This window comes from Triplophysa rosa, unplaced genomic scaffold (assembly GCF_024868665.1).
Source record: "Triplophysa rosa unplaced genomic scaffold, Trosa_1v2 scaffold124_ERROPOS303670, whole genome shotgun sequence".
In the NCBI taxonomy this organism is placed as follows: Eukaryota; Metazoa; Chordata; class Actinopteri; order Cypriniformes; family Nemacheilidae; genus Triplophysa; species Triplophysa rosa.
In genome coordinates, this window is record NW_026634123.1 from 8,752 (window position 1) to 32,668 (window position 23,917).

Below are 23,917 nucleotides of genomic sequence, written 5' to 3' on the forward strand. Positions count from 1 at the left end.
GGGGCGTGTGCGAGGGGGCGTGAACGTTATGCAAGAACAGTATTTAAAACACAGCTAACGTTAAAGTTTTTGTATTCTTATTACTTTGAGCTCAATTGTATCTGTCGTTTAAGACAAACTGGAACTTTGATTTAAATAGATCTGAAATTCAGGTAATAATATCTGCACCGAACAAACATTATCCAGAAAATCTGAGTATTTCACATGGATATGTGCTATTCTATTTATCATGTAACGTTTGCGCGTAACGATCATTCATCATTGTTCAATGTGTGTTGTTGCATTAGCCTACATCTGTTGCTGTCCGGTCCACGAATAACAGGCTTTCTCGTTCTGTTTATGAAGCAACTATTGCTTGTTTTTCAAAGGGAGACGTCAGGTTTTGTGATGCATAATGTCGATGCGACTGTTTTCTTCATAGGCATACAGCAGCAAAGAACATGGCAGTCTCCTTGCTTAGGGTAGGACGAATTGGAACGCTTAAGGTAATATAATAATTTTTGCGACATTAATAATATGCATGCATGTTTTAGTGATTTACAAGCACATTTAATCATGTGATTGGCGGAAAGTGCGCAGACCTGAGTCCATCTGTGGAAAACTAGTTCACGTGGCAAATCACTGTGACATTAAATCCACTCAGACTGGATTTATGACATATCTTATACAGCTGAGTATAAACAGTATTAGAAATATTCCTGGAATTACATATGAATTTAACTCAACGTCGATGGGAACACGATGTACTTTCTGCTGAATACGCTCTTGAGACTACTGCAAATACTTGTGGAAACGGTTTACACCTCAATATAATGAGTATGCAATATATTTTAGTCTGTTTTTTGAACTGCTGTGTTTTGGTTCCTCTTGTTTGATAGTCTCTGCTGGCAGAGAGTTCTGTAAGAGTTCCTGTTGTCACTCTGAGCACAAAATCTGGGGACAAGAAGTCCAAAAAGCCCAGCAAAGGTGAATGTTTCGTACATATATCTTACGTTTAATATTTTCTAATATAATTGGTGTTATTTATTCATTTTGGGGGGATGGAAGTCTCTGTAGATGTAATCTCAATGCCATACGTGGGACAACTGAGGTTTTTTAAAAGAGACCCCTGACATCTTCATGCATGCCCTCTGACCTCAGCTGTAGTTTCTAAACCTGCAGTAGATTTTGTTCAGTCTCTAGCTGTGCCATACAGGAATAACACCATGCAAATAAACATGCATACTAAATGAATGTTCTACAGTGTACAGTACATATTGTTTTGTAACATTCACTGACAAAATTCAATTGTTGTTAAATCAGACCAATGCTTTACATTTACATTTATTCATTTGGCAGATGCTCCAAAGCGATTTACAAGTAGGAGAGCATATAAACATTTTGTCAACACGCTAAACAGTACCGTTAGTTTACAATCCTTACTAGGAGGATTAAAGCTGGAGTAAGCAAGGGAGAGAATGAACAACAAGATTTTTTTTCAAGACACAAGACAGACAGTTATTGGTTAGTCAAATAAATGCGGAGCCGGTATGTTTTGAGCTGTTTTTTTAAAAGTTGTGATGGATGCTGCAGTTCGGGTGGAGGCTGGCAGTTCATTCCACCACAGGGGAACGGAATGAGTAAAGGTTTTGGCAAGCAATTTGGTGCCTCGCTGTGATGGAACAACCAGAATACTACAATATATATTTAATTCTTTACCAAGAGACTTAAGTATAGCTATAGACAGAACACATTTGTTTGTGATCTTCCAATAAGAAATATCAATACTTAAAGGGATTACCCACCCAAACATTTTAATTCTGTCATCATTTACTCACCCTCGAGTTGTTCCAGTCTGTATTAATTTATTTTTTCTGATGAACACAGAAAAAGATTTTTGGAAGAAATTATTATTATTATTACTATGGGAGTCAATGGTGGCCAAGAACTGTTTGGCTTCAAGCATTCTTCCAAATATTTTTCTCTGTGTTCATCAGTGCAAATAAATTTACACAGATTTGGAACAACATGAGGGTTTGTAAATGAAGACAGAATTTTCATTTTTGAGTGAACTGCTCCTTTATGTAAATATGTAGTTAAGTAGAGTATCAGGTACATCAAATCAAAAAGTATATTTGATTTGTAAAGGATTGCATTTTTTGGAGAGCTTTGTCATTAAACAAAGTTTAAGTGAGATTTCTCAGACTTGTTAGTTTTATACTTATATGAGTTTTTATACTCATAGTTCTGAGAAAATTGGGTGTTATATCACTGCCTATGAATTATAAATATAAAAAAACTTTACTAACATGTCACAACACCCCAAAAGACAGAAAGATGATTTTGCTAGGTTGGAATGAGGATAAACAGGATCCCGTTATCAAACAATATCATTACACTTGTATAAGAGGAATGAAACATTCATATGAAAATATAGAAATTGATGGGTTTTTTTCTAAAGCATCGATTTCTGTTTGGATTTTCACATGTAAAGGAAACTTTGTATTAAATAATACAGGTTATATTGGTCATGTGTAGGAAGATAACCTTATGACCCACTCCCCATAGTTGTCTTTGTTTGGTCTTTGTTTCTACACATGACAGTGTCTGAGAAAGAGCACATCATGTGGTGGTATACTGGCAGATGTTCATTTCATGCTAAGTGGTATATTTGGACCTCTTATACAGTATATAGACCCTTGGCTTACAGTATATATGCCACATTGACATCACAATCAAGGACTATGCTGCATGAATGAGCATTTATAGTTTAAGCCACTCCTTTTGTTCATTGAAGAGAATCTGATAAAGCCAAAGGGCTGGGATGTGACTCCTGGCAAAAATAAGTTTTTATGGTTAGTTTTAATGTTAAAATGTAAGGTTTTTGCTTTAAGATATCCAAAAACCACTAGCACAATGTTATATATTTTGTTTACTTGTGTCATTAGACACATACATTATCCCAAATGTTTCCAACAATGTTTGAATTCATAGAAATTCGCAATTTAACTGTGTAACCAGTGTGTGCCTGTAATAAATGTAAATGTTCCTCCTTGTTGCCCCTGTTAATGGTGTCGTGACTTTTATCTTCCATTTTTACTTTTACTGTCTTAGAAATCTTAGGTGTTCAACTTCATGCTTTGCAGAATGCTAATAATGATAGTTGTAATAATGAATAATGATAGTTGTATAGCACACCACTGTTGTTTCCATTAAGCCACTCTGGCTTACGTTGTAAAACTTAATTTCATATAGGAATGTAATTTATGAGTCCCATTGTATTGCTTCCCATCAGCAGTGGAGGTGAAGACAACAGCACTTCCTTTACAGTTTATCAAGCTACACTTTTGTTGTTGTTTTGCGACCTCTAGTGGTGTATTTAAACAAATATTTAACAACTAAATTATTGTATGCTACTTTTTTCTTTATCATAAACAATTCATATAAGGAGAACACAATTCCTTTAATATGAGTGAGTTTTTTGGGCCCGTGCTTTTTTAAAATCATTTTGTAACTTAGCCGGGGATTTTTTTGTTTTTATAGCCCCGCTTTGTCGGTCCTTCCGCTTTATCATCAATAGCATTAAATTGACGTCTTACACCCGTGCATATCACGTCTTTGTGGGGCAAGGGCATTGATAGATAAGCGCATGGCTGAAGCAGGGGAGACTAAATAGTGACTGGATGCGCTGCTTGCGCAATATAACATTTCTGCGCATTCAATTTATAATGCGCAAAAAATATATAGGCTATTGATCAGTTTGGCAGTCGCACCGGTGCGACCATAAAGAAAAATATTTGGTCGCAGTCTAGAGCCTTGAATAACTTTTTTGTTCTATCAACTAGGGCTGGGCAATATGGCAAAAAAGTAAACTCGATAGTTTTTTCTATATTGATCGATAACGATATTTATTTCAATATATATTTAAAAAACAGTTTATTACCAAAAGTTAACCTTTAACCAGTTAAAATTCAATTAAATGAATGCACTGTTGCAACACAGAGGATATTAGGCCATAAACAACATGTACCAGTTCATTCAGTCTCATTTTGACTCAATTGACTCGTTAAGTAAAAGAAGTGTTCATTCAGTACATTCAACCAATGAAAGGGCTCCGTTACTGTGTACATTCGAACGCTATTGGCTCAGCACCTGCGCACATACATAACGCTGCAATAATAGGCTGATGCGGCGCCGCAAGATCCGACAGGCGGATGACATGAAAATACCGCGAGAGCGATTCGAAAAACGATAAAAAGTTTGCTTTCGAATCGCTCTCACGGTACTTTCATGTGATCCGCCTGTCGGATCTTGCGGCGCCGCATCAAGTCGAACAAGCCTATTATTGCAGCGTTATGTATGTGCGCAGGTGCTGAGCCAATAGCGTTCGAATGTACACAGTAACGGAGCCCTTTCATTGGTTGAATGTACTGAATGAACACTTCTTTTACTTAACGAGTCAATTGAGTCATCCGCTTGTCTGATCTTGCGGCGCCGCATCAAGTCGAACAAGCCTATAGTCTTGCTCGAGTGGTGGGATTCATTCAATGCATTCAGTGAACCTTAGTCTTTCAAAAAGACATCTCACATAAACTGTAGTACATTTCTTTAATCATGCAAGCATCTTACATACAAGGTTCAATATTTTAATGTGCACACAAACTCACTTCATAACATCTGTAATCTGTACAGGGCAGAGCTGGTTTGTTTCATAAGCACCAACTCATGTTAGCAGATATGTTAACGAGGGATATAAAAACGTTTGTGCTTGAGTTTCGAAGTAACTCGCTTGCAATTGCGCCTCAATTTTGTTTTGTTTAACCGGCGATTGCGAAAAAAATAAGACACTTGATAAACCGCGTGATGACAACTCGAGGTTAGTTTCAGCTTTGTTTCCGCTTCCAGTCATGTTTTCCTCCTCATGTCGAGTTTTCTTTGGCAAGTGCAGTATGAAATGGACTTTGTACTTTGACGCGCATGATAAAAGCTGCATGCTGACTGACTGTTGTTGCGTTTATTTCTGCGTTCTGTTAAAACTGTAAGATTAATCCATATCGAGTCAAAATGCCAATAGCTTATCATCGTTTTTGAAATACATTCTATCGCGATTCGATATGATATCGTTTATCGGCAGAGCCCTACTATCAACTCCGCCGCCTGGAAGAGATTTAAATGTCGATGCAAGAGTTCCTTTCTCCATTCAGTAAAGGTGTTCCTGGTTCATGTGCGTGCTTCAGCCTTCTGTGACCCATGGTTTGTCTGTACATTTCATAGCCAGTGAGCAATGGACTTTTGAAATAGTTTTTATTTTTTTTACGTTTTTTAATACTTAAAAAAACTGCCTTAGTGCACGATAAAATAATTGTTGGCATTAAATAATTAATGCGTAACGCGTTAACTTGCCCAGCCCTATTATTAAGTAATCCGATTTTTGTAGAGGGGAGTAAAAATGACAATTTTCACCTTAAACTTGGAGCCAAATTAGAAGGGGAAAATGACGAGAATTATGCCAGCATCATTATTTTATTTTTACACAGAGATTGGTCTATTAGTAAAATCTGCTGTCTTTAGCAATCCTTATTGCATTTTATGCCATCGGTGACAGCTCAAATAGAAGGAAAAGACATTTTTCTCTACATTTTTGGGGGAACTACATTTATAAGGCCTACCCTGATAGCACACATCCATCTGGCTTACGTCTATTTGACATCTGCATTTACATCTGCAAGACATCTACAATACATTGTTTGCTCATCTGCAATACGTCTCGGAGATGTCTGCTGTCAGACGTCATATAGACCTCTAGAAGATGTCTGTAAGATGTTTATGATTTAGAATGGATGTAAAGCAGCTCTTTCTAAGATGTTTAGCAGATGTTTTTAAGCAGCAGATCTCCAGATCTTTAGCAGATGTATTACAGACGTTCAGACGTCTCCGAGACATATTGCAGATGAGCAAACTACGTATTGCAGATGTCTTGCAGATGTAAATGCAGACGTCAAATAGATGTAAGCCAGATGGATTGTGCTATCTGGGTATATGGTTCAGTCCTAGAGATATGAGGATCTAAATATGGCTTCATGAGTAAACTGTAAAAATAAACGCATTTTCAGACATCAAAATCCAATTGTGGATCAATCTGCAAAAATCTGGTACTCTAAAATAATTTCAGTAGTAGAACAACCCTTAACTGGACAAATTCTACTGCCACTGCTACCTGAGCAGCCTCATAGCGGCTACAACCACACTCTGTAAGTTCTGTGTTCGGTTTGGTACACACAGCCAGACCCATCCCCTTCCTGCGGAAGAGTGCAACATGGTTTCCAAACAACTTTTCTGAATTCCCCGGTTCCATCAGCTTGGTAAACAAATTCACAATACAGCAACATTATTTACAACACTGGAAACAGACAATTGCGCTTATCAACAACATGGGGAACCTGGGAGCAGAAGTTTTAAAGTGTTGCTTTAAAGAGGAATGTCTGAAGAACAAATAATTTTGAATCTAGAAATGTACCTTTTTTATCTATCAAAACAACTTGCCTTGAACATAACCATTTCAGTGTCTTTTTAGCACTGAGTTACTGTCAAAAATCATCGGGTTGAGGCACACTAACTTGCTCTTAATATGTTATTCATACGTTTCTATGTTTGAGGTCAGTGAAATTTGGATGAATGGATGTTGCAGAGGTGGCGAAAATGTACGTCTGATATGGATTTCAGTGTCACAAAATGGTTCTATAGCACCACCTACAATATGTCAGCCGTCACACGCTTTTTCACAATATTTTAAGAAATTTCGTAAGCTCATTTAACATTTCAATAACAATCCAGGTGAGGCAAATCATTGTTTTTCAAGGACACACGCATACAGAGTCCTACCACACTAAAGGGAATAAAACATAGCTATGATACTGCATGTTTAGACTCATGGTAGCTCTAGGCTCCCACGAGACACACCGCTAAACAAAAGCTCAAAAGCGTCACTATTAAAGAGGGCAAATACTTTTAGATTAGACTGGCCAAATATGGAGTTGATATGACGAAATCTGTAGCTGTACAATGCCTGCAAAAAAGATCAAATTTAAAATTGTAGACTTCCTGCTGGGTTTAGGATATTGCTGTAAGACACTTTTTTTTGCAGCTGTTGGAATGTCAATGAGCCTAGGAAATTTCTTACAATTATGTGAAATAGCTTGTGAGGGCTGCTTTAATGAAATGTTTTAGGTGGCGCTATAGAGCCATTTACCACACTTTATTCTGAAATCCATACCAGACATTAATTTTCGTTTTAATAAGTTTTCAAGCATGTTTATATTATAAAATTGTATTTGTCTAAAAATGTGATTAATTTTGGAGATAATAACAAATGGATCAATCCCTTATAACATCGGTGCTCAGGCCATAATTAGCAACATCCCTTCATCCAAATTTCCTTGAACCTCAAACAAATATAGAATCTTATGAATAACATATTAAGAGTTAAGTTAATGTGCCTCAACCCGATAATTTCTGACGGTAACTCGGTGCTAAGAAGACACTGAAGTGGTTATGTTCAAGGCAGTTGTTTAGATAGATCGAAAATATATACATTTCTAGTTTAAAAAATATTTGTTCTTCCGAAATTGCTCTTTAAAATACATGAAGTACCAGATTTTTGCAAATTAAAAGAAATGTAGGAAATGCACAAGAATCTAAAAGGACATCTCTAACAGTTCTGGAGTTACAGGCATGCACATTTTGTAAAAAGAACACGAAAAATGCCCTTTTCTAATTTTGGAGTTATCACCATTAGCATAAAATGCAACAAGGATTCCTAAAGACAACAGATTTTACTAACTTTTTGGATCAGCTAATGTAAATGCTCATCCTATAGTTTTATTATTATGTATTATTATAATAATAACCACAATAACTTGTTTTTGCAATCAATAAAATGCTCAAAAATAGGGGCGCTTATATAAGGGGTTAAATAATTTTATAAAAATGTTAAAATACCCTGACGACATCAACAGATTCATTTAATAGATTATTTAACATATGTTACAGTATGCATGCATTAAAAATGACAATATGTATAACAAATAAATAGCCAATGATATAAACGTGCAATCAGAGTAAACAGCTGACAAATGGTTTTCAAATTATAAATGTGACGGGTGTTATGAGGTGGTGATCATGAAGTAAGTATCTCAACCGACTTTCTCTCATCTTCTTAAATACATTAATTAAATACAGTGGTGCACGTTTGCGCGTGGATCGCATCATTTGTGCTTTGACTCAACACAACATTGCTGCTTACAAAGCAGTTTAAGTTAAAGGGGTCATATTGGAGGGCTTAAACGAACATTATTGTTGTATTTGGTGTAATACAGTGTGTTTACGCGATTTACGGTAAAAAAAAAAACCGCATTCGTTTTCACATACCGTGCATTACTGTTGCTCCTATGCGCACCGCCTTTCTGAAACGCTTCGAGTTTTAACAATGCTCATCGTTGTGAAAAGCGCGGTGTGCTCTGATTGGCCAGCTACCCAGTGCGTTGTGATTGGCCGAATACCTCAGGCATGTGGCTGAAATGTAATGTCCCTTACCTCATTTGGAACATCAGCCTTCAAAGCATATTGACAGCTGAAAATATCACCAGTACCCTGTGAGCTCAAGCCCGAATATGATCCAGAAAATGCATTTGACTAAGCAGATTAATCAACTTTGCCAGTGGGAATTTGCCAGCAGAGTGTAAGGTTAGGTTTTATTAAAAAAATAAAAATAGGTTTAACAACTAACTATAGCTGACTTCTTGAGCAGCCTTTGACGCTGTGTCTCGACGCAACGCAACAAAGCCAATAAAACATATTATAAACGAGGCATTTGTTGCATCCAGCGGGGACAGTTACTGAATATAATGACTTATTGACTTTTTTCGTGTAGCATCACACGGCAGGGGATAACAGCCAGAGGATACGGGGCTGAATCCAGCTCCTGATAGATTCAGCCTCTTAAATATAAAACCATTTCTGCATTTGTGATTGTAGGACTGACAAAAAGCTTACGTTTGAATAGTCAGTTGCAAATTCTTTAATAGAGAATGTGAAGCTGACGTCACGCCCTGCGTTTCATGTTGCAGTTCTGCCGGCTGCTCCGCCATCTTGGGAGGCTCAAACTCCGCTGTTATTATTGTTTTGATATGTACCGTAACTTCTTTTGATTGATATATGGAGAAATCGAAAGTGAAACTACCAGGACCTTTTCCAGAAAGTAATGGTATTGTAGTTTTTAATACAGCAAGACCGACCTACCATAGTTATATTACTTAATCAAACAAGAAAAAACAAAACACTCCATTGAATGCAATAACAGCCTGCCTCCCAACATGGCAGAACATTCAACACTGCGTGACATAGATTGACAAGCTCTATAATGAAAACATACTTACAGGCTGTGAGTGAGAAGCGGCAGACTGTCCTTACAAAGTTTGATTTGCCCCACAGCCTTTGTGCATAACCAGGTGTTAATGTGCTGCACACACTCGGATTTTGGAGTTTTGGAACAGTGTTGTAATTTAAACTAACACCACTGATTTCTAATTTTGTCCTCGTTTGGAAGACCCATCTAATTTTGTAATGAAACACACAGCGTCTCCATGACATGGCGGCAGCAACAACAACACTACAGCAGAAATAGACATGCCTTCTGTCTTTCATTTTGGGTGGTGTTCTTCAACGCTTCTCACGAACTGACGTAGAAATGTGGAGGCGTGTTTAAACGAGGCTTTTAGGCAGGTTTGGATGAACCCCGCTTTTAAATCAAACATATCTTTTGGTTTGAGACTTTTGCAATTTTACGTGTCTAATATATGCATGAACAACTTGTAACACACCAAAGATACAGGAAAACATGAAATCGCGTCATATGACTCCTTTAAGATATATGCAAGAATGCGCTCTAAAATTGTATTTGTCCAAATACTGAAGAGAGAGGGAGAGTGTGTGCGCGGTAAAACTATTTTTTACTCAGTGCACGCGCTAAAACTATCTTTTTAAAATGCGCTGCAGTTTAAGTTAAGATATATGAGAGAATGAGCTTTAAAATTGTATTTGTCTAGATACTGAAGAGAGAGGGTGAGTGTGTGCACGCTAAAACTATCTTTTACTCGGGTGTGCGCACGCTAAAACGATCTTTTACTTGCAATCTGTTTCACGATCGTGATCTGTTTCACAATCGTGATCTGTTTCACTACTGTGTAAAAATAAAATAATGATGCTGGCATATTTCTCATGTCATTTTTACCCTTTCTAATTTGGCTCCAAATTTAAGGTGAAAATTCTCTACAATTTAGTGGATTACGCAGTAAATATTCATCCATGACCTTTAATATTTTGGCTTTCATCACTTCACATGTTGGCTTTGCTTCAAAAATAAATAAAAAAAAATGCGGGACCTGGGACCTGCAGGAATGATGACATAATTTTAATGTTTGGGTGAACTATCCCTTTAAATAAACATAGTACAAAACTTGTCGAAACTCAGTCAGAAAAAGTTGGAAGATTCATAAGAACATTTATGTAGATGATGAAAGTGTAATTATGTTTGAACCTAATGTATGTAGTAATTATGTAGTGTTTTAAGCGTTTGTATTCTGTACTTGCTCTTATTTAATATCTTCTAAAATTAATACCTTCACAGAATTAATTATGAAGAAATAGAATTTTGTTACCAAAAGATTTTCATGATTTGTATTTACACAATGTGATTTTTTTTACTATGAAAAGGCTTTGCTATTTATATAAGCAAGAGTTCACATTTTGTTTTACTTGATAATAAGATTTAAAGATTCACCACCTCAGTGGTTGCTGGTCTGCTCTTTTATGTAGAAGAACCTGGGAAAGTTGTTTTGTTCTGTGATTTGAAGTGGTCTCCTTTGGGTCTGAAAATGAACATGATTAATCAAATGATTAAATTTTTATATTTACACTGCTTCCCCCTCCATCCTAGAAAAAGCAGCTCCAAAAACATACTTTGATATTGAGACACTTGTCCAGCACAGAGCATACGTGGAATTCCCCAAGAATGAGCTTACAGTTGTTGCTGCATCCACAGAAGCTGCATCTGCGGCCACCCCTATAAGTGCAGAAGCACCAGCCACCATTCCTACTGTTGAAGCTGCTATATCTGCCACTAATCTGACTCCTGCAGCTGAAGCACCTGCAGCCGAAGCCGCTGCCCCTGCAGCCGAAGCCCCTGCCCCTCCAATTGAAACCCCTGCAGCCGAAGCCCCTGCAGCCGAAGCCCCTGCACCCGCTGCCCCTGCAGCCGAAGCCCCTGCAGCCGAAGCCCCTGCACCTGCTGCCCCTACAGCCGAATCCGCTGCCCCTTCAGTCGAAGCCGCTGCAGTCGAAGCCGCTGCCCCTGCAGTCGAAGCCGCTCCCCCTGCAGCCGAAGCCCCTGCACCTGCTGCCCCTACAGCCGAATCTGCTGCCCCTTCAGTCGAAGCCGCTGCCCCTTCGGTCGAAGCCCCTGCAGTCGAAGCCGCTGTCCCTTCAGTTGATGCCCCTGCAGTCGAAGCCGATGGCACCGCATCCGAAGCCTCTGCCCCTTCAGTTGAAGTTCCTGCAGTTGAAGCCGCTGCCCCTGCAGCCAAAGCGACATCCCCTGGAGTTGAAGCAGCTGCCCCTTCACTCATTTCTGAAGCTGCCCCTATTGTAGAGGCTGTCACTGAAGTAGCTGCAGAAGTTGTGGCTGATGATGCCCCTGTTGCAGATACAGCTCCTGCTGAAGAGCTGATAGATTCTGCCCCTGTGGTCACAGATGCTGCTGAGGTTCCGGCTGGGGAGACACCTGAGGGTATACTCCATATCCCTATAACCTCCCTCTTTCATATTATGGGATATTTGTAATGATAATAGCTAAAATGGTATTAGTGTAAATATCACAATGCAGTTTCTACATTTTATCTGTTAATAATTTGTTAGGCATAGCACATATGCAAGCTTTACTAAAGCTTAGCATTACTGCAGCAACAGACACTCAAGTTAAGCCCAGTGCACACAGTGTGGCCTTAGCTACATTTTTGTAGTCTAGAGTAATTCTGAAACATCTCAAAAAGTTTATAAGTGCAGAGTTCTTGCAATGTATAAAACTTTGAAACACTTCTATTTATATACAGTCTGACACAAAACAATGATTGTTCTTGAAAAGAACATCTATCATATTGTATTCTGAAAAGCAGCAGTCAGACAAAATAAAATGCACAGTATGCTCCTGGCTTAACTCTTTCAAGGTTTTAGTCCGCAAGACTAGACAGTGGATTTTGTGTTGATCCTCTTACTCTCTGTCCATGAACATAGAATGTAGTCTCTTGTCATCCATGTCTGTGCATGCCTGCGTTAGTTGATGTTATGCAATGCTTGTTCTTCATTGCATAATTTGCTATTTTTACTTATATTTATTAACGTGACTCCTCAATGCTCAAATACATTTGTTTTGCATGTTTCAGTTCTTCACCCATTAATTTAATGTAAACGTTTGTTTCATGTTTTCGCCTTCCTTTGCTCTTCTCTTTAATATTTTTTATCAGCATTCTAAATCATAGCGTACCCATTGTTCCTTGTGTCGTTATTTACCCTCCCCCCCCCCCATCCCAACCACCCACATACTGTACATAGTTTGTGCTAGTGTATTTATCTGTAAAAACAAAATTCCAGATTTTTCTGCTTTGTAAATGTAATGGAAAACTTTGTTAGTTAGTTTTCTTTTTTGTTAAAGTTAATGTTATGTTAAATGTAAAGGGAAACGTTTTAACTGTAACATGGAAATGCCATTCTTCTTTTCTTACTCAAACACACTTTGTCAATGTATCACTCTTCTTCCCAGGGGTTCGCATGATATCAGTTAATTATCCTTTTATCTTTTCCTGTGTATGGTGGTTTGTATGCGAAAGATAAATCTGAAATGTCCGTTATTTCTTGCCCTCTTTCCCAATGTGGTATATGGTGGATTCGGTGAGATTGAGTTTGCACTCTGTTTGCTGTATGTGGAATGGAAGCATCAGATTATGAGAGTGTACAACAACTGCTTGAATATAATAATGTTTATATATTTATGGTAAATATACAGTGTCTCATCACTATTGTGGTATAAACTGCTCCTTTTCATTTCAGTGACGATGCAACCTTTGTAGTAGTTACTCACAGCCTGACCTGTTCCTTTACTCAATTCTTTACCTCCTTCGTCCAGTATATCTTTTTCTGTGTCCACACTAGACACTTCTTATGCATGAGGGCTAAAGACATCCCTTTAGTGTACAATTCATATGTATGACTGGTAATTTTTAAGATATTTAATAAGTGTTGTTTTTTCCTGTGAAAAAGCTGGATTGGACCCTATTCAGAATCTTTTCCTACATTCAATCCGTGCATACACCACAAAGAGCAAGTGAGTGTTGTTCTCAAATTCTTACTATCATAATCTCTCATCTTTTACTAAAAGAGGCAAGTGACTTGGTCTGTCAGTCACATATTTTATTTAGTACATTTAAAAACAACAATGGTTATACTAAGCAATTTATTACTTTCTGCGGTCCTAATTTAACTATGGCCTGGTTTAAACTAATCCCTGTCTGTAAAACCACCCCTTTATGTTTACTCAGTGCTGCTGGTGGTCTTGATGCAGGCCCTGAGTACCAAAAGGCTCTTGCTGAGGAAATAACTAAACTACAGCGGCTGTATGGTGGTGGTGACCTGACTTCATTTCCAGATTTCAAATTCCCTGGTATGTCAACAATAATATTAATAAATTAATTAAATCTGATTGTTTAGGAAGTTCTGAAAAGTCAACAGAAATCAAAGACAAAAACAATTTGACTTCCTGAAACTCATTTTGTGATTGTTTGTAGTGAATTTGTCTTGAATCTTGGTTTGTTTGTCCTAAATTAAACAACTAATATATCAAATTTTCTATTCGCAGAGCCCAAATTTGATGAAGTATCTTCCAAGTAAATCATCTATATTTGTGTGTACCTCTCATGTGCATTTTGTCAATTGTCTTTCATCTGTAAACCTTAATATATTGTGAGATTATACATGCGAGTCTAAATAGCCATTTTTCAAACATTCTTGTATGTGTGATGAAAAAGCTGATTTATGTGATGCACATGTGGATGTTTGTTTGAATTGTTTGGGGAAAGAGCTGAATAAACTGAGCCACACACGTTCTGTGTAAAACTTTATTCTTATTTTAAAAATTATTACAAACATTAATCTAGTCATCTGTAATTATTGCTTATCCCATTAAGGGTCTTGGGGAGTTTTGGGGCCTATATCCATCTATTTTAGACCAGGGCAGGAAATCATCCTGGACAGTGGCCAGTCAAGTTACATTTTATGGATTGGTATTGAGTATTACATTGATTTCCAAGAATGACAGATATTGTTTTATTATAGGAGGGAATACTGATTGTAGGTATTTGTAACATAATATAAAAAAGGATGCACAATAAGTCACATTTTTGACACCTGGGACCCGTTTCAGAAAGGAGGTTTGGTGAAAACTCTGAGTATATTAACCCTGAAATGAGGGAAACTCTGGGTTTTCCATTTCAGAATGTGAGGTATGTCAAACCCGAGAAAGCGGGGTAACTCAAGCCCGTTTCAAAAAGAGAGGTAACTTATACTCAGAGTCAGTAACCATAGTAACTTACTCTGTGAACCTAACCTGGTCGGGAGCAAGTTTTCTTTTGTAATCTTTCGATCTCCTCCCCCTTTTTAAAGAGCAAGTGGTATACCTCATTCATTCTTTCATTAATACATTCATTCATGCACACATTTTGATCTCACAGAGACCATCTCAGTGACTAAAATGTCATATGTGCTTTTATAGAGGATCCTGTATGTGAACAGGCTGCATAAATTCATATGGATGTTCTTTGATTTTGAGAAGAGGAATTTAGGACCCGAGTGGAATTTTGTCATTTGCCTTTGCATTATTTCTTTACAGTGAATTAGATATATCAAAATATATCTCATCCATCCTTACATCAATAACATCAGCCATCATGGCCATGTATTACATCAGAGCACAAATTGTAGTTTTCTATGGAGGATAAGAAATGACTTAATAAAGTGTGTAAATAATGTGTATGAATAAAGAAATAACTAAATACAGGCAAATGCAGAAATTAAGTGATAAAGGTAATAAACAATTAATTTAGATGTGTAGCCATTCACCCAAAACTGCTCCGAGCAGGCTTCGAACAGATGATCTGACATTGACACACAAGTGTCCTATACACCATTACGTTTCACACGCCTCACTAGTATGGAGGACTAAACCTGCAAAAATTATAAATAAATTAATGTATAAATAAATAAATATATAAACGAATAAATGTAATAATATGAAAATAAATAAAGGAATGAATGGTTTGATAAAACAAAATAATTCGTTTTAGCTATTATTGATCTTAGCTTTAACTTTTCTTTTCATTTTTTAAATTGATTTATTATTTTTTGTGTCCATTTTTTAATTATTTTTTATTATTATTATTATTTATTTTTAGATTATTTTATTTATCATTTCCTTTTATTTTTACATTTATTTATTTATACGTTTATTTATTTTTATATTTATTTATTATCGCATGTATTTATTTCCACTTTTATTTATTTTTTCTTGTATTTATTCTTACTTTTCTGTGTCTTGTATGATAATTAGATGGGTTGGTCTTGCCTACTATTGGTTCAGCGTAGATTGAAGCGTTTGATCGATTACTCTTTACTTGTTTTGGACTAACGTCACGTCACTCACTGATCGTTTGCTTCGTGTATAACGTTAAGTAACTATGGCGGGCGCACAATTAGCTAGAGAGTTACAGCATCTAGCCAATGAAGTCGATAACCATGCATCAAATGACTATGTGTCATTCAGATTAGATGCACTTATTGATGATTTATTACAGATTGACGGCGAGATAAATGACAAAGTTCTTCCTCAGTTGTTAGCCTCTTTGCAGCACATTCAAAGTCTGTGCGAGTCAGAGGGTGCTATGGTGGCGTTACAGTTCAACTGGTGAAAATCATAAAGCACAAAATGTAATAAGGTTTAACTACACAGATGATCTTATAAACCGAAGTCGCAAGCTGACGCTTTGTCAAAGTGATAGTTATAAGCAGCCTTTCGGTTAGAAAAAGCGTAAAGATTTAATGTAACATGATGTAACATAATGTAAATGAATTGAGACATAGTGAACTTAAGTCACAAGTTAACACGGTAGTAATGAGCATCGTTCTTTCACTACAGGGGCCATCAAATGGAAACCATTCCTTCTAAAAAGACGTGGTTACTAAACGGTACTCGTAAACTACATTCCATAAGAGATAAATAACACAGAGGTCACAAGTTAAGACGGGCATATTCCCTTGATTCATCCAGCTGCATATTGTTGTGTGACATCTTGATATTATTGCAAAGATCCGCAGCAGCTAGCATTGCGAAATAGCTTAGTGTGATTGTTACCGTAGTGACACGCTGCCTCGCTTTATTGTATGGGTACGAATCCCGTGTCAAATCGCTTTATTTATTTTTTCACCTCGCTTCAGCCGTTACGGGCGATCATACCAATAATTTGCAATTTTAACAAGAATGTCAAAATCATGTAACAAGAAAGTCTGTGTTTATTAGACATCTTAATATCAAGTCGTCTTGTGCTTTCAGAATCGACGAATCTGCTGAGGTCGTTCATGCACCTCTTTGGCAGAGGACCTGTAACCGGAACTTGGTCACCACCTTAGCACCCCCTGACTCGCACAGATTTTGAAGAATTTTGTCATTTATCACGCCGTCAATCTGTAATAAAACATCAATAAGCGCACCTAATCTAAATGACACACAGTCATTTGATGCATGGTTAAATGCTGTAACTCTCTAGCTAATTGTGCGCCCGCCATAGTTACTTAACGTTATACACGAAGCAAACGATCAGTGAGTGACGTGACGTTAGTCCAAAACAAGTCAAGAGTAATCGATCAAACGCTTGACCAACCCATCTAATTATCATACAAGACACAGAAAAGTAAGAATAAATTCAAGAATAAATAAATAAAAGTGGAAATAAATACATGCGATAATAAATAAATATAAAAATAAATAAACGTATAAATAAATAAATGTAAAAATAAAAGGAAATGATAAATAAAATAATCTAAAAATAAATAATAAAAATAATTAAAAATAATTAAAAAATGGACACAAAAAATAATAAATCAATTTAAAAAATGAAAAGAAAAGTTAAAGCTAAGATCAATAATAGCTAAAACGAATTATTTTGTTTTATCAAACCATTCATTCCTTTATTTATTTTCATATTATTACATTTATTCGTTTATATATTTATTTATTTATACATTTATTTATTTATAATTTTTGCAGGTTTAGTCCTCCATACACTGGAGTACTTATGAGGAGTGAGAACAGATTTTTTTTTTCTGATGTTTCGTTCATTTATTCATTAACGTTCTGATTAATTTGTTTGTTTATTAGTACATTTATATTTTTTATCAATTTAAACTTAAGTCATTTACACTTTAAAGCACATTAGTAAATCCACTGTATGCAGAGCGGAAAGTGTGCCTCGCTTTCAAGCGCTTTCCGCCGCCATGTTGCTTTTTTTGGTGCCGTTGCCATGGTGAATCGTAATATCGGAGCTCCATTAATCATGCATTGTCGTAGTTGTGCTGCAAGTGCTTAACTCAAGGTAAGTCTACCCAGAGTTGGTAGAACTAACTCAAATCGAAACCAAAAACTCAAAGTTTCGCATCTCGGTGTTAAACAACTCAAGAGTTCACATTTTAACTCGGTGTTGGTTGAACCTCCTTAATGAAATGGGCCCCTGGAACATGACTATATTGACATTCAGAATGAATGAAGGGTCCACAGAGTTTGTTAGGGTCTTTGTGAAATAAGTCTAAATATTTCTGCAAATACAATGACTTACAAATCAGTAAAACAGACATTAAGTCTTTGCTTTAAATATCAATGACATGACATTTTTATAGGAACTATCGATCGTGGGCGACATTTTCCGCCCGGACAATAATAACAGAAGAACAAAGATGGCGACCTCCCTGCTTAGGTTAGGTCGACTTGGGTCTCCCAAGGTAATTAGCAATAATCTTGTTGCATTTTTACAAAAACAGCACCGAATAAAAATAGAAACACTTTGTTTAAATTTGTTAATATAACGCTAAGCGAATGGCGCTTATAGATAAAACGCCATTCGCATGCGACGCAGGTGAAGACATTACGGGTGTTTGTAACTACAATCAGCAATAAAGGTTGATAGAACATAGCTACATATAAAGAGTTAGTTTTGTCGAAATTGGTTAAGCTTTATATCTTTAGACATGTTATGGGTGTATTAGTCTTGATCTCTTGGTGTCGTATTGTAAGGCAGCGCATGATTTTCATGTGACTTTCTATATTCACGTAGTGTCTCCTGCGTGAAATCTGGGGCACACAGAAGACCCCGTTTGTGGCAGCATTGTGCACTAAAGCGGACGCCCTTCCCAAAACAGCAAAGAAGGCAAAGGCTGCAAGTAAGAGTAAGCACATGACTTTTTACCATTAACATCCCTTCTCAGAGTTTGTGTGCGTTTCCCCTCATTTGTTCACAATTACAGCCATTCGTTTTCACCCATGGGTGTGTCTTCAGCATGATTACATTATTACGTAACTACATGTACATTTAAGTTCATATCGGTTTCAGACAACAAGACTTTATCCACTTAAATAGGGAACTTATTTGGCTATTTTGTACATTAAGCCTGGGGCGAGGTGGCAAGATGCTGTGTCGCCTCTATGTAGGGTGTTTTTTCTCACTATGGTGTTCACAGGGATAATGGTTCCACTTAACAAGAGGGTTTCTCAGATGCATACAAAAACAATCTCATATATTTTATCCCGTTTGCCGTTTTCTCAGCCAAAGAGGTTGACGAGAGAGCCTCTCTTCTAGCCTACAAGCCTGCAGTTGCCTTCCCTTCTAAGCTGTCTGCCACTGGATTTCTTCCCAAAGACATAGCTTTAGGTGAGTCTGATTCTACTGCAAAAGTTGTGATAACTGAGACGGTGGTGGCCACAGCTGACACAACAGAACAGCAACGTCCGACATCCCAGTCTGTGACTGAAGCTAAAGAACATTTCACCAAGGAAACAGAAGTTGCTGAAGCTATTTCTACTGGCAATGTTGAGATCACTGAAGGCCACCCTGCTGATAAGGTCTCTGCAGCAAGTAACGGAAGTAAGGCCTCTGATGTTAAGGCAGAAGTACAGCAAGATCAGGAGGACACTTCTTCCTCATCCTCAAGTGATTCTGAGTCTGACTCTGATTCTGATGATGAGAAACAAAAAACTGAAACAGTGGTCAAGTCTGAAGAGAAAGCAGCAGAGGAAGTTCTCACAAGTAAACAAGTACATGTTGCAGAAAATAATGTAGAGTCTGAATCAGTTATTGCACCTAGTGCCTCATTTGAAGAATCCAAAAAATATGCTCAAGCTAAGGTAAAACCTGAAGGAGTGCCTACCACAAGCACAGAAGCAGTTGGCTCGGGGGAGACCCTTATTGACCCTGTCCCTGTAATATCTTCCTCCATGATGGAAGCAATTCCTGAAGTTACCAGTGAATCCATTGATGTCTCCCCAGATGAGATGGTGGACAGTGTTGCAGAAGTTAAAACAGCTCCTACTGAAAATATTGTTGAAAATGAATCAGAAACCAAAGCTAAGGTTACGGAAGAAGAGGAACAACAGCGTGCTAGTGTCAAAACTTATCCTACAGTCATTCCAGAGGTTACTGTAGTGTGCAGCCCTCAAGAAGTAGCCAATACAACTGTTGAATCTAAAGTAGCTGCCGAGGCTTCTGGAGAAGATGTTTCTGAGTCTGTTCCAGACGTTGTGGCTAAACCTGAACGTGAGGCTGCATCAGAGATGGTGGCTAAAGATGTTAATGCAACAGAAATTGAGACGGCCTCTTCAGAAAATCTTAAAGATCCTGCACCTGTGGCTGCTGATGCTGTGGCTGCTCAGTCCCTGGCTGAGACCGAAGCTGCGGAAGCACCTGAGGGTACACCACACATCATCTTTACTCAGTTTCTCTCTGTAGATCCATCACCACAGAAACACATTCTTCTCATTATTTCTAGAACAAAATCTTTCATTGCTACAGTGGCACTGCTAATGCTCTTATCAGGTGGCTTTGCAATGCTTTATCTCAGTCGGTTTGAATTTTAAGTTCATTTATTAACTCTCTTAAATTTGCATGAGACTGCATGGCAGGCTCTCTTGCATTTAATTCTCCCTAGAATAAATGTACTCTGGGTGTAGACTTGAAATCATTTCAATAATCACTATTGCTCTGTCTGCGTAGTCAACATCCAGTTAACCATGTAACTTCTTTCCAAGTGGGTCTGCTCATTTTGGGGCCTGGTGTATAAGTGTTGCATAGTGACACAAGTGAGATTGAAATGCATTTAGATTATTCCGCACCCATATCAGCATTCATAAATTTAGCCTAAATATGGTACAGACACTTGGCATTTATCTTCAGTTTTATGGAGTTCTCTCTGCTATGCAGTTGTTAATGAACAAGGCTAACTCTAAAGGTGCGTTTACACATTTTTTAACAACAAAGCAAAGTCATTCATTTAAATTAAGACAGTTGGTAATTCCAGCAATATAACTCTCGGTGGTGCATCTAGTGCAGGCCTACGGGTTCAGCTGTCGGATAAGGTTCAGAAAAAATATTGTTGATTGACATGTCGCAACAACAACCAATAAATGTATTACATTGGAGCACACATGATTCCATCTGGGAGATGAAGAAGTTGGAAGGGAGACAGAGAAGTTAAAGTTTCTGTGAGTGACATAACTGTTTCATATACTGTACATTGGTTTATATACATTTCATTGTATCCCCACATACAGGGATACAGTGGTAAATTATGCATTTAAAAAGAAATTCACATGATTTACACACTGATAATTTACGCATTTGATGATCTTGTTGATACGAGACATTATTTATTTGGATACTTTTTACATCAGACAGTACACCTACTTCCACTAACACTGTATGTGTGCATGGCCTGTATAGACTTTTAAGGGGTAAAATGTTTTTTTTGTTTTTGTTTCTACACCACTTCGCAAGGTGTAAACACCAGTCTAGAAGCACTTCCAGTTTTTATTTGTTTTTTTAAATACGTTTTTTAATTTCTTTTAACATTTTTATTTAGTTATAAATGTTTTGTTGGTTTATTTCAGCGTTTTTGGATCAGCATTGTTATATTTTCCGAAGCGGTTGATAATCTAAACTGCATCTTAAATTTTCTTATTTACGATGTACCTGATAATACCCAATGTATTGGAACAAGTGGTGTAAATACTTAAATACAACAAAAAAATGTATTGCTACAATCCAAGGCCGATTTTATAATTCAGTATTTGTAAATCATCTATTTTTTACCCCTTCTTAGGTCTCTTTAGCCCTATTCGCACGGGATTAGTATTATCTGGGGACCTCTGGTCATTTGTAATAATTACAGAGATTGTCTGTGATCATGTTGCGCTTTCGCGCTGGATAAGTGAACTCTGATTTTACTCGAATTTACTGACTTATCTCCCGGAAATGACGTGAAGGCGCTTCCCTCTTTCTAAACATGGCACGAAAGAGATCTTAACACGGATGCGCTGTCTGACAGAGATTCACCGACGCAGCGTTTAGCCCATTACTGTACACACCAGGCTGGACCTCGCGTTGCGTTTTGCCGCGTCCCACGGTTTAGAAGCTATCTATCTTCATTGAACATGTCAAAGCAACTGTTTCAAATCGCGCGAATAAGAGCGTGATTACATAATGTAACGCTAGACAAAGGATGTCAAAACAAACGGATGCTGCGTTAATTGCGTTAAATATTTTTCACGCGTTAATTTGAAATAATTAATAGCATGCGTTAACGCGTTACCGTTGACAGCCCTACTTGAAAGTCTTGTCGTTGTAGGTGTAGTTGTATGTAAACAGAAGAATGTTCCTTACTGCATGCTGCCATGCATGTCATCCATCTCCATATATTCCTTCTTTTTTGTTTCGCGCTTCTGATCCTGTCATGTTTTTTTTACAGTGAATATTTTCTCTCTGCCAATATTATTGTTGTCTGGTATGTAGCCACATAACCCAGCACCCAAAATACTGTGAAAACACTCCAACGCAGCTTCCATTCTTTGCGAAAGATGACTGAAAAGGTGCACAGAAACCTTGAAAAAATGAGATACGATCCTGCCAAATCTTGTTCAAAATTTCAAATCGCAGAGATGCCGATTCGCACTGGACTAATATTATCACAGGACCTCGGTGTTCGTCAAAATATGGTAGGTAATTTGTGGGGGAATATTTACTTGACAAATTACAGACATGGCCGTTTCGCACGGGATTAAGATCACAGACAATCTCTGCGATTATTACAAATGACCAGAGGTCCCCAGATAATACTAATCCTGTGCGAATAGGACTTTTGACTTTATTATTTTAGGGCTGTTGGATCGGGGGAGCACGGTTTCACTCGTTTCTTTCCAGTGCTTTTGCACCAAAGATTCGTTGCTCAGTCACTCTTTTTGTTCCCAAAACATCTCTACATCTCCACCTCCAGGGCTGATCTTTATTTATTGCTAGATTAGATTTACACCTCCTGATTTGTGAATTAAATATTGCTTGTTTTTGTGTGATCATGTTATTTTAAAAGTATTGATGATGATTAATGTAAAGCTAATCCATTCTTTTTTCAGTTACAGCATCCTATATTATTGTTTTTAAGATGGGAATGGTTGAAATCAGAATGATGAGATGCCTCTCTGTTACACTTTAAATCTTACTTTTCTAATCTTAAATACTTTGTTGAATGCATTTTCCTCTACTTACAAATAAGTGTTATGATTTATAAATATTAGGTGTTGTTTGTCATTTATAGTCAAGTGGTTATTACAACTTTTTGTGTTATTTTTATAACATCAATGTTCCTCATGAAAATGAGCATAATGACAGAAAAATTTGCAGTATATTGTAAATTTGATTGACTTCACTAGAAACTGGCAGAGGTCTGTAGTTAAAAGCCTTTCGCACCTTTTTCTGTGTGATGTAAAGGACCACCAGGAGTTTTTTTCTGTAGTGATTACTGTAACACCATGAAAGGTGTAAATATTGTAATTAAATCCTTTTCAAGGGTAGATTATGAACATCATTTTCTTGTTCACTTTGATGTAATCTCTTTGGTCATTTGTTAGTTTCACTTTTCTTCAATGTAATCTCTTACGTTTTTCATTTTCTCAGAACAAGCATTGGAGAAATCCCCGGAGCCAGATCCTGAACCCTTTGATAACACAACATACAAGAACCTGCAGCACCACCACTACAACATGTACACCTTTGTTGATATGGATGTAGAGATGGCTAAACATCGTCTGTCCCAGCCTTCCTCAGGCAGACCCTCACCCAGGCACTAAGCCATTCTCTTGCTATCTTGATTCACAATCCTGTTTCTTGCTTGTGTTTCTTTGTTTTTTAGATAACATATTGACAAATCCTAAACTTTATGCCAGAATTCTTTAATTAAAATATATAATTTAACTTCATTACAGTTTTGAGTTGTTTGTGGAAGTTTTCCTGTTTAAAACCCAACAACCCTTCTGTATTGCTTCTATATTGCTATCATTATGTACTTAATTAGATGTGAGACCATCATGACAGTTTCAGTCATTTATAAAATGATACAGAGAACGTTCTGACATGCAAACTGGAGCTAAACACTGAGAATAGTGTGATCTGATTCAGTGATTGTTGTCAAAAATCTTTTTTGTGGTATGGCCAGTAAAAACCTGGACAACTGGCATAAAAGTCCTTAT

The 23,917-nt window shown here is 37.2% G+C and overlaps 2 protein-coding genes across 4 annotated transcripts; both read left to right on the top strand.

Annotated features, from left to right (window-relative positions):
• The first annotated feature begins 24 nt into the window (after nt 1-24).
• Nucleotides 25-14,186, top strand: si:ch211-140m22.7 (uncharacterized protein LOC570370 homolog). 2 transcript variants are annotated; one of them, XM_057326713.1, is made up of 7 exons: nt 25-152; nt 422-485; nt 879-966; nt 10,973-11,821; nt 13,348-13,411; nt 13,626-13,747; nt 13,943-14,186. In XM_057326713.1, the coding sequence occupies exons 2-7, from the start codon at nt 441-443 to the stop codon at nt 13,972-13,974; spliced, it is 1,200 nt and encodes a 399-aa protein (XP_057182696.1). In that variant the 5' UTR covers nt 25-152; nt 422-440; the 3' UTR covers nt 13,975-14,186. The 2 variants fall into 2 exon arrangements, with proteins under 2 accessions (XP_057182696.1, XP_057182697.1); XM_057326714.1 differs by having other exon boundaries at nt 26-152; nt 11,078-11,821.
• Nucleotides 14,187-17,402: 3,216 nt separating this feature from the next.
• Nucleotides 17,403-23,647, top strand: ndufv3 (NADH:ubiquinone oxidoreductase subunit V3). Of its 2 annotated transcripts, none has more exons than XM_057326737.1 (4): nt 17,403-18,129; nt 18,462-18,567; nt 18,951-20,090; nt 23,346-23,647. In XM_057326737.1, the coding sequence occupies exons 1-4, from the start codon at nt 18,085-18,087 to the stop codon at nt 23,516-23,518; spliced, it is 1,464 nt and encodes a 487-aa protein (XP_057182720.1). In that variant the 5' UTR covers nt 17,403-18,084; the 3' UTR covers nt 23,519-23,647. The 2 variants fall into 2 exon arrangements, with proteins under 2 accessions (XP_057182720.1, XP_057182719.1); XM_057326736.1 differs by having other exon boundaries at nt 17,404-18,129; nt 18,462-18,573.
• The last annotated feature ends 270 nt before the right edge of the window (nt 23,648-23,917 follow it).

What these genes read in the sequence shown, in the direction of transcription:
- si:ch211-140m22.7 (XM_057326713.1), top strand. Translation starts at nt 441, where the DNA reads ATGGCAGTCTCCTTGCTTAGGGTAGGACGAATTGGAACGCTTAAG. An exon ending in GTCCAAAAAGCCCAGCAAAG is followed by an intron (nt 967 to 10,972) that starts GTGAATGTTTCG and finishes CCTCCATCCTAG; the next exon opens with AAAAAGCAGCTCCAAAAACA. An exon ending in TCCAGATTTCAAATTCCCTG is followed by an intron (nt 13,748 to 13,942) that starts GTATGTCAACAA and finishes TTCTATTCGCAG; the next exon opens with AGCCCAAATTTGATGAAGTA.
- ndufv3 (XM_057326736.1), top strand. Translation starts at nt 18,085, where the DNA reads ATGGCGACCTCCCTGCTTAGGTTAGGTCGACTTGGGTCTCCCAAG. An exon ending in GTCGACTTGGGTCTCCCAAG is followed by an intron (nt 18,130 to 18,461) that starts GTAATTAGCAAT and finishes ATATTCACGTAG; the next exon opens with TGTCTCCTGCGTGAAATCTG. An exon ending in GGCAAAGGCTGCAAGTAAGA is followed by an intron (nt 18,574 to 18,950) that starts GTAAGCACATGA and finishes CCGTTTTCTCAG; the next exon opens with CCAAAGAGGTTGACGAGAGA.